This window comes from Delphinus delphis, chromosome 16 (assembly GCF_949987515.2).
Source record: "Delphinus delphis chromosome 16, mDelDel1.2, whole genome shotgun sequence".
NCBI classification, from domain to species: domain Eukaryota; kingdom Metazoa; phylum Chordata; class Mammalia; order Artiodactyla; family Delphinidae; genus Delphinus; species Delphinus delphis.
The window spans coordinates 40147164-40158147 of record NC_082698.1 but is presented as its reverse complement, the minus strand read 5'-3'; the positions used below and the strand labels follow the sequence as shown (position 1 = coordinate 40158147).

At 36.9% G+C, this 10984-nt stretch overlaps 1 protein-coding gene across 1 annotated transcript in view; it reads right to left on the bottom strand.

The window, feature by feature from the left end:
• Positions 1-962: 962 nt before the first annotated feature.
• The window catches only part of LOC132439843 (cGMP-dependent protein kinase 1), a 1104652-nt gene continuing 1094630 nt past the window's right edge, over positions 963-10984 (bottom strand). Inside the window, exons 14-18 of the mRNA XM_060034572.1 lie at positions 10306-10469; positions 4517-4639; positions 4373-4435; positions 3075-3141; positions 963-1246 (exon numbers count right to left, since the gene is read on the bottom strand). Coding sequence (XP_059890555.1) covers positions 1148-1246; positions 3075-3141; positions 4373-4435; positions 4517-4639; positions 10306-10469 — 516 coding nt within the window. The 3' untranslated portion in view covers positions 963-1147. The remainder of the gene's footprint in view (positions 1247-3074; positions 3142-4372; positions 4436-4516; positions 4640-10305; positions 10470-10984) is intronic.

The following is a 10984-nucleotide window of genomic DNA, read 5'->3' as shown; positions in this document are numbered from 1 at the left end:
TGTGTCTCCCTCAACCCTAGACTATGTCGTATGAGTGAAATCTGACAGAAGTTTGGTTTGATAAATTTAGTGAAAATGCTTGATTCTCTGGCTACACATGTAATGATTAGAATTTGTGTTGTCTGTTTAGACACTGACATTTACAGATGAAAGATATACATAGCACCTATATATAGTTTTTTTTTTTTTTTTTGGGTGGATCTTCATCCCTCTCCAACCCACCCCACCCTACCCTACCCTAAGGGTTTATTTTTATAAAAGGGAATATTTTAAGCCTCAGTTTGAGGGTGTGTGAGATAAATAAAAACCAGTTGGCTGCTAGTCATTTATTTCCAGGACCATCTTTAAGCACGCTATTTAAAAAAATATGAAATGGTTTGTGAATTGCTTTTGTCCCACTCTGTCATGCCAATTTATCAAAAAGAAACAAATATCATGCATGTTGTGTTCTTCAGTCCTCTGTGAAAACACATATATACCTGCTATGAGACTTCTCTGCAGACTCCATAGCAGTTGTGCTTTGATCATATCAGTTTTTAAAATCTGTCAGAAAGGAAAGGTAACATTCAGTCTCGTCATCAGCACTGCTGGGAAAGAAAATCATGAAACTTCTAGCACTGGTTTGACATGAACTCTGTGACCAGCAGATGTGTGGTCCTCTTGTATACGGTATTTACACCAGCTTGCAGTAACAGAGTCTACAACCCTCACTTGAAGAAAGGGAAGAGTCCAGTTTTTGTACCACAGTAATCTAATCTATCGTACCCAATATATTATTTTTTGATCTTCTTGATAATTCTAGCAAGGTACTGACTCTCTTTGAAGTGTTTCTTACAGTCTTTCAAATTATAATCAGAGCAAAGCAAGGTCATTGCAACAATAGAAAACATTTCTTTACTGGTGAAAGGCTTTGCTTCAGGACCACCATGTCAACTGCTATTTTTAGGTTCAAACAGAAAACATGTAAAGAGCACTATTGTCATCTAAGCAATAAGTCCTAATGCCACTGTAGTTACTGGAGCAGCATCGATCAAAGGCATCATGGTGACCCCGAGCACTAATCTTCTCTCTTTCTTTCAGGTTTGCTGGCAGCTGTGTCTCAGAAAAAGCTGTCTTCAGCAAGGCAGAAGCAGGTAAGGGAAATACATTAGAAGTCTACGTCCCATCCTGAGTTGTCGTCAGGTGGTGGTTCGTCATTGTCCTCAGGGAAACTGTCAAAATTGCTTGTGTCTGTGGGTGATGCGACCTGCGAACAAGAGAACGAACAGTAAAATTTTCTGATTTTTTTTTTTAGGGGCCTTCCAAGCTAGATTTTTAAAACATTCTTTATTCAGTCTGTATTCAATGGCTATTTTTGGAATGTCTACCATGAGCAGGTTTGTCCTTTGTATTGGGGGTTATAGTGGTGAATAAAAATAGACATGGCTCTTGCCCTCATGGAGTTTACACTCTAGGAAAGAATAAATTGTGTGATTCAAACAAATAATTACAGCTGTAGATAATTATAAACTTTGGTTAGTGCTATGAAGAAAAAGTACAAGGTGTCATGAGTAAAAAAGAGTGATTGTGGAAAAAGTATTAAACCTAAGAATTAATGGTTTCCATAAAGAGGGTATATAGCACATGCAAAGGTCCTGAGGTGAGAAAGAGAGAGCTCCATGCTATGAAGTATCTAAAAGAGGTCAATTTGGCTACTGTATAAAAGAGGAGGGGAGTGAAATGAGAAATAGGCAGAAGTCATCTTAAGGATTTCCGTGTATTTATTCTAAGTATGATAAAAAGCCCTTTCTAACCTTAAGCAAAAACTCTTACAAGTTTACTGGGCAAAGTCCAATCTGCAGAGCATGAGTAAAAGCAGTAAAGAAACACTTTAATTTCCCTTATATTCTATAATATTTAGGACCTCATATTCTATTTTATATATATATATATATATATATATATATATATATATATATTTCCCCCATATAATTTAACACTACTGATTGCATAAAAGGAGACCCCTGGTAAATATAAGTTAGGATAATTTAGACTTAATATTTACCTCTTCAAGTTTCTTATACTGTTCTTGTTCTAAAAGTAAAACTTTATGAATGCAGTTAGCATCTGTAATTTGCTTTGTGAATAAACATAAATATTAGTGTAGAAATAAATCTTAGAAGTAGGAAAAATATTTCTGTAGAAGAAGTGATCTTAAATTAGTCCCAGAAAAAGGAAGTATATAAATGAAAGGTTCAGGACTGCAAAGCAGCCCTCTCCTCCTTAGTTGAGACACATCACATTTTATTAGCTAGATATAGTATTGTATCTATAAATGCAGTCAATTGAAATCTATTTCAGGTTAATAGCGTGTAAACACTTAGTTGACTTAGTGGATTAGCAGTTTAACAAAACACCTAATGTGTTAAGAAAAGAGAATTTAAAAGAACACCATTGTGCTTAGGAGTGCTTCAGAGTACTATGTGGGCAGGGGAAGAGGAGCTATGTGGGGCGTAAGTGAGACAATATAGGCCAGGAATTGAAAGCTGTTGAAACTGATTGCTGGACTGTTGACCACACCCAACAGGAAACCAAAGGGCCGTGAATGTTTTGTTGTGGTCCATTTGGGTTGGACTCTTGGAGACAGAGCATGGTGGAGAGTGAACTGAAATCATAAACAGAAGGTAACAATAGCAGATAATCCTAACTCACACCAAGTATACTCAAGTACACACTAAATTGTTAAGAACTTATGGCATCTTGTATAGAGAGAAGATGTATGTGCAGAAATTTAAAACAGTGTACATAGTTTTGGTGGTAATTCATGAATATGACTAAATAAGGTGAATATATTCTTGGGCAAAGATGTATAAAGGTTTTATATTACGAGGAAAAAAAGATTCATGATACTCTTCTGTCAATATTTAACACCGTTTTTAAGCTTGGATTTTAGAAGATGTCACTATTTTAATCTGGTATTTCTCCTATAGTTTCTAATCTGATCATAGGATAAAAATGTAAAAATAGCAGACCTTTGATGACTGACAAACACCTTCACGTGTGTCACACTAGTACAAGCTGGAAAGTCTACTTACACTTGGTATTATAGGAGGTGTCAAGGTGCCTTTTCTTAAGCCTTCCCAATTAAAGCCCTCAAACCATCTAAGAAAGGAAAAGAAGTAGACAGTTAAACACATTTTACCTCAGCTGAAGTCTTCGCATTGCAACCTATATATGATGTCCATGACTGATGGAAAACAGGCAAACATTTTCAATTTAACTGCATGTTTTTAAATATTAGCTTATTAAATGGAATGCATATTTTTAAAAAAATCTAATTGTGAAAATTTTAGACACTAATTAGAAAGCAACTCCTTTTTATTCTAGTAATTTCAGTCATAATGTCTCTCGGACCTTGTTCCTACACAATCATTATAACTTAATAAATGTCATAATATGCTGGGCCCTACAGATTTATTTTAAGAAGGTAGAATCAGGGCATGAATTGTCAGGACAGAAAATTATCTTTCCATCTTTGTCACTGATTCAGTGGGCAGCCTCAGTTAATTAACCTGTTCACATCACTGTCTTGGTCTCTAAGTATCCCATTTTCTTTCTTTTTTCTTTTTGGTAGAATAAAGGTATTTTGCGTATGGCTTTTCTGTAGAAATGGGGGCCAAATATCACAGAAGGTTTGTTGTTGTTGTTGTCTTTGAAAGGTTTCATCATTCACAAATGCTTACACCAAATTCCTGGCAGGCCTTTTAGACATTCATAGGGTAAACACATTCCTCTTGGTAGATATGTGAATCTCCTGTGCATGTTACAGAAACAGACTAATAGGGAAAAACCAATATGGTCTTAGTTTAGCTTCAGATACATCCAGTCAACATGGATAAGGTCTGATATTCAAGATGCTACTATTGCTTGGAAAAAAAAAATAGATGCTATGACAGAGAAAAAAGACTGTACTCTTAACTAGGAAATGGTTGGAAAAGTATATTTTAGGTTGAGTCAAGGAAATGAGGCATGATAGATGGTGGAGTACTTTTGTTTTTAATATTCTGGTAGAGAAGAGAATTCCAGGATTAAAAATATGTATTTCTTCTTCATGCTCAAGAGGAAAAGTGCTAGTTAGTTTGAGTCAGGAAAAACTAAAGTCAGTGAATCTGTTGTTTAGAATGTCAGAGGGTCAGATGTGTCTAAATAAAGTCCCAGAGACGCAACTCGAAAGGTCTTAAATAACAAGGCTAACTAGTCTACATGTCTCCTTGGATATTCCCATAGACTAATTAATTGCATCAGTTATATACAACCACTACCTTAAAAACATCAGCCTGGGAAAATACTTTCTGAACTCTCAAACCTAAAGTTATAAGGAAAGAACACTTACTTGTGCTTTTGAATGTCTTTCACTCCATTTTTCAAATTCCCTAATCTTTCTGATGGATTATCCCTAAAAATAAAATAATTGTTAAGGAATCTAATTGTTTCCATATTATGATCCTTTAAAAAATAATGTGGTTGAAATGCTTACCTGCATAGTTTTTTAATTAAATTAGCAGCATTTTTGGCAATCTTCTTTGGAAATTCTATCATGTCAATCCCCCTCAATATGATGTTATAGGTTTTCATAGGATCTGGGCCTGAGAAAGGTGGGCTGCAAGAATGAGAGACATGAAAAGAGATAGTACTTGGTTTTCTAAATAAGAACACTTATTGTTATAACTCCACAAATGACAGTTCTTATTTGGGGACATATATTAATAGTGAAATGAAACTTGATTAATGGCAAAACAGTGTGGAAATGTTTCCAAGCAAATTGTTTAGCAAAACCCATAAATGGGTCAAGTGTGTCCACTGTGCCCCTCATTTCTTTTCAGTGCAGGTGACTTATCAGCTCACTGATTACACTTGGGATGAAGTCCAACATCATTAGAATGGGCTACAAGAACATCACTGGTATGACCCCATCTCCTGCCATTACCGTGCTCACTCCCTGGGATCCAGGTAGACCAGCCTTTCTCTGCTCCTCTGAAGTACCCAGCACTCTCCCACCTCAGGGCACTGTTAGGTACTTCCCAGGCCTCCTGGCTAATGCCTCACTTATCTCAAAAAGGCCTGCTCTGATCACCCAAATGTAACGAATCATATAAACATTATCAACCAACAAACCTAATGTAATAATCTAATCAATCTAATGCTGGAATTTAAACTTTAGTCTAAGTTAGATTCACCTGTTACACTCTTATAGAACCCTGTATGCCACTTACTATACTTGGTAACTACTTCATTTTGATGAGTATTTGTTTTATGTCTGTCTTCCCTTCCAGTCCCTGCTGGTATTCCCAGAGTCTGGTGGAATGCCTAACACATAGTAAGTGGTCAGTAAATATTTGTTGAACTAATGCTTCTACAGAACAGTGCTCTTCCTATCCTTTTCTCCCTCTTTATCCATCCTCAGATAACCTAATGCAAGACATCCTCTTTGTTAGAAAGGATGTGATACCCAGTCCCTCATAAGCCAGATCTGTTGGGTTATTTACCTATCCATCCTTGGACTGTGGCTTTGTGCCAGGCTCAGGGAATACAGATGTGACTAAAGTCAGCTCCTTCCATCAACTTTCCCACAGTTCAGAAGGGAGGTTATGATGTGCCTTGACAGCTGATTTCTTTGGAATTAATTAATCTCCTTATATAGGGCTCGTTCATGTTTCTTGGGGGAAGACGTTTTCTGGATTATTTTTTGTCTATCCATAAAATTAGCAGTTCAAATATTTCCTTCTATTGAGAAAGTTGAAAACAATGAATTGCTTAAAAAGGGCTGTGTGCATTAAGGTTTTGTCCCTATTTTCTGTAACAAGTACTTTCTATTTGTCATTAACTGTCACGTTAAACCACTCTTTATAATGTATTACCATCCAATTCTATTTAGTATTCTAAGAATTTTCTCTTTACATAATGCTATGATTGAATATTCTCTCTACTCTCAAGTTAATTTGCCAGTTTTTATTTTCACTTTGAAGAACCACCACATCTTGGTTTTTCTTGTTATCAACTTAATGTTGGTTCTAATTTATATTTTTGCATTGATTTTTGTTCTTTCTAACATAATTTTATTAAAGGTGACTTTTGTGGTTTTTGCAAGCCATGCGTGTTCTGGCCAAGATATTCAGGCAATATGTGGAAATACAAAGTATTCAATTTAATTTTACTTGAAGTTAACTTCAATATGTGCTTCTTCACCAACAACATTAAAAAATGTTTTTGCCCAGAAGTATACCCATGCACCTCTGGTCAATTAATCTACAACAAAGGAGGCGAGAAAAGACAGTCTCTTCAATAAGTGGTGCTGGGAAAACTGGACAGCTACATGTAAAAGAACGAAATTAGAACACTCCCTAACACAAAAACTCAAAATGGATCAAAGACCTAAATATAAGGCTGATACTATAAAACTCCTAGAGGAAAACATAGGAAGAACACTCTTTTGGACATAAATCACAGCAATCTTTTTGGATCCACCTCCTAGAAATTAAAAACACAAACAAATGGGACCTAATTAAAAAGCTTTTGCAAAGGGAAACCATAAACAAAACGAAAAGACAACCCACAGAATATTTGCAAATGAAGCAACCAACAAGGGATTACTCTCTATCAAAAAACCCCATCAAAAAGTGGGTGGAAGACCTACATAGACATTTCTCCAAAAAAGACATACAGGTGGCCAAAAAGCACATGAAAAGATGCTCAACATCGCTAATTATCAGAGAAATGCAAATCAAAACTACAGTGAGGTATCACCTCCCCTGGTCAGAATAGCCATCATGAAAAAGTTTACAGATAATAAGTGCTGGAGAGGGTGTGGGGAAAAGGGAACCCTCCCTGCACTGTTGGTGGGAATGTAAATTGGTACAGCCACTATGGAGGTTCCTTAAAAAACTAAAAATAGAGCTACCATATGACCCAGCAATCCTACTCCTCGGCATACACATCTGGAGAAAAACATGATACAATGTTCACAGCAGCACTGTTTACAATAGGCAAGACGTGGAAGCAACCTTATTGTCCATCAGTGAAGGAGTGGATAAAGAAGGGGTGGTACATATATACAGTAGAATATTACTCAGCCATAATAAAAGAATGAAATAATGCCATCTGCAGCACCATGGATGGCCCTAGAGATTATCACACTGAGTGAAGTTAGCCAGAGAAAGACAAATATCATATATCACTCATATGTGGAATCTAATTTAAAAAAAGCAAATGAACTTATTTACAAAACAAACAGTTACAGATATCAAAAACAAACTTATGGTTACCAAAGGGGAAACGTAGCAGGGAGGGATGAATACACACATGCTACTCTACATAAGATAGGTAACCAACAAGGACCTACTGTATAGCAGAGGGAACTCTACTCAATATTCTGTAATAACCTATATGGGAAAAGAATCTAAAGAATAGCTATATGTATAACTGAATCACTTTGCTGTACACCTGAAACTGACACACAACACTGTAAATCAACTATACTCCAATAAATTTTAAAGAAAAAATATTTTAAACACTTCGGAGTTTTCTTTTTTATAACGACATAATTCAATTGTAATCCTAGTTGTGAATTATGAGCAATAAGTATTCCTATAGTCATTCCTACCTTCTCTCTCCCAGCTTAACTTTTAAAATTGCCAAAGACTATAACATTTCCATTCTGCTCAATAACCAAATTTATTTTCATTCATCTCTTAGTTGACTTGGTCATACAGTAGTGTTTCTAAGAAAGCCCTGGGGTTGACACTTTAAGTGCTTTTTTTTAATATGCGGTATGCAGGCCTCTCACTGTTGTGGCCTCTCCTGCTGCGGAGCACAGGCTCCGGACGCCCAGGCTCTGCGGCATGTGGGATCTTCCCGGACCGGGGCACGAACCCGTGTCCCTTGCATCGACAGGCGGACTCCCAACCACTGTGCCACCAGGGAAGCCCTGGGGTACACACTTTATATGTTGTCTTTATATTTTAAGAATAATTTAAGAATAACTTAATTTTGTATAAATTAGTTGAGTTGTACTCTGTCTCTCTCAGAACTACATAGTTCTTAATATTCTATCTTTTGGCATTAAAGGTGCTATAGAGGAGGTTGAGGCCAACAACTTGAATTCTAATCCTCCTCACTCCCATCATCATATATGACATGCTTTTGTAGCTTAGAGACTATATAATTATTCCTTATCATTGAAGCTAGGAAATTGCACTAGGACACATGGTGGTGTTATGACTCTGTTTCCCCATGGTTACTGTTGATCGAAATGATCCACTGAGACCATCTGTGACTGGTCTATGTCATGAATTTTCTATCATGTAATTGAGTATGTTTTCTATCCCACTTGTAATCGTCTCTTCATATACATAGTTGTTTTTCCTATTTCCTTGGACTTCTGTATCTTCTTTCTGTAATAATTTCTATATCCTTTTTTCTTTTTTCCTGAGGTCTATCTACTACCTTCCTGGCTGGGTTTTTAATTGCTATTCTGTTTTTCTGTTGCTTATAATATGATTTTCAGCTTTGTACTGTTCTTGAGATCTGCAAGTTTACTAATTTTCATCTGTGAACACTTACAGACATTTGTTGAAGTTACTTTTTTAAAGAGATCATGCTTTCAACAGCTGCAAAGAAATTCTAGATAACAATTTGAACTCTTCCCATGTTTCTCTGAATCATTTCTCCTGTGGTATTTAACTGCCTTTGCCTATGTATCTTTCATCTAAAGTTAACAGAAAACACCAACGAGGTTTATTAATTTGAAGTCAACATAAGATGTTTCAAGAGTAATGGTATAAAATGTCCACAACTGGGCTTCCCTGGTGGCACAGTGGTTGAGAGTCTGCCTGCCAGTGCAGGGGACACAGGTTCGAGCCCTGGTCTGGGAAGATCCCACGTGCTGTGGAGTAGCTAAGCCCGTGCGCCACAACTACTGAAGCCCATGAGCCTAGAGCCCGTGCTCCGCAACAGAAGAGGCCACCGTAATGAGAAGCCTGTGCACCACAACAAAGAGCCCCCACTCTCTGCAACTAGAGAAAGCCCGTGTGCAGCAACGAAGACTCAACGCAGCCATAAATAAATAAATAAATTCAAAATGTCTACAAGTGAAATAAAAACCACCACATAACTGTTCCTGGCAATGGTAGTACTAGTAGTAGGTGTTAGCATCAATGGAGTGCTTCCTATGTTCTAGACTTTCTCATTGCTTAATAGATTCACTGAATCCGCACAAATAACCATGAGACTGAAAGTCCCATCTTCCTCTCATTTTCACTGTAGCTACTAAGTTCTCTTAAGTAATTCTTTCACATTCCACTGCATGCTTCTTCTTAGATCTGAATTATGGGAATTATCTTCAAACTAGCCTCCCCATCCCTCTTCCAATTTGCTCTACCCATTACTGCCAGCTTGTTTTCCTTAAACACCACAACACATGTCACTCCTTTATCAGAAAATCCTCCATGAGTCCCTCTCTGGATGGAGTCCAAACACTGAGGTACAGCAATCATGATTCTTGAAAGATGACTCTTTTTGGATCTCCCATCATTTCTTAACATGAACCTTTTTCATGTCTTTGCCCACTACTCCCCCTCTATTTAAGCCATGCCTTTCTGCCTGGAGTGAACTTTGCTCTCTGTATTCCTCCTGCAAGGCCCAGCTAGCCCTACGCTCTTCAAAAGCCTCCCTGGACAAACTTAACCTTCTTCTGAACTCTTCAGTTCATAATGACCTTCTTAATTATTGTCCTGAGCACAGGGCTTGGTGGCATATTTGTTCCTCTTTTCCTTGAGTTATTTGTTCCTCTTTTCCTTGAGTTTATAGTCCGTTTTATACCTGGTCGTATCCACAGTACCTTTTTTAAGTTGTTGAAGACTACAATATTATTACACAACAGATCTGCAAAGCATTTACATCTCATTTAGATATAACAATTGCTAACAGGTTCTCTTATTTCTACAAATAGTTGACTCTATATTTTTATATGACTTTCATCTTCCTTGCTGGCTAAATGACTAGGCTCAGAGATCTCACAGAAAGACACTAGATGATTCCACATTCACATATGTATAAATAATGAGAGTTGATGTTGAGTTTGTTCCCCTCATCTGACCCATTTTAGTTTTTACTTTATGAATTCCTGATTATCTGCATAACTAATTAAAAAGTATGGTAACAAGATCTGGTGAAAGTACTTTAAGATGGTCTCGCCAGAGTGACAAAGACAGGAGTGTGTAGCTGTTTGCTGGTCTATTTTTATCAGCAGTTCTCTATCAATGTCCATACCTGCCAGTCAGAAGTTCATACATTAGGATTCCCAGTGACCAATAGTCGGCTGAAATGTCATGGCCTTTGTTCAGGATGATCTCTGGGGCTACATACTCTGGAGTCCCACAAAAAGTCCATGTTTTCTTTCCAAATCCTATTTTCTTTGCGAAGCCAAAATCAACCTTACAAAGAGAGAAAAAACAAGATATTCCAAGCCACTTTTGATTAAGCTTAAAAGCAAAAAGCTACTTTGTTGACGTATGCTGATGATGATAATAAAATAAAAACAGATTTGAACTATTGTAGTCCTGTCTTCTAAAAGAAGTCCTCTGTATATTTCGAACAAACAAAGCCTCCCTGCTCAAGCTCAGTTTCAAAAGGAAAAGTTGAAACTTTAACATAGGATAAAATTCACGTCACCGAAAATAAAGGCAAACTTTTCTTTATGGAAATACTTTCCATTTTTCCTTCTTTTATGCCAGTGGAGGTTGGGGTATAAACAAATAATTTCTCCTTTACTCAGGCATATTTTCCAGATATCTCCTGGACTTAATGAAGTTGACAATTCACTTAGTGTTAATTGAGAAGCCATTTTTATTGTTGAAGGAGCTGAGTTACAAAGCTATGGGACCAATAACTCTGTCCTTGGAAAACAGAGATAAAATCGAAACGTATTCTTCATGTTTCTAGAAAACTT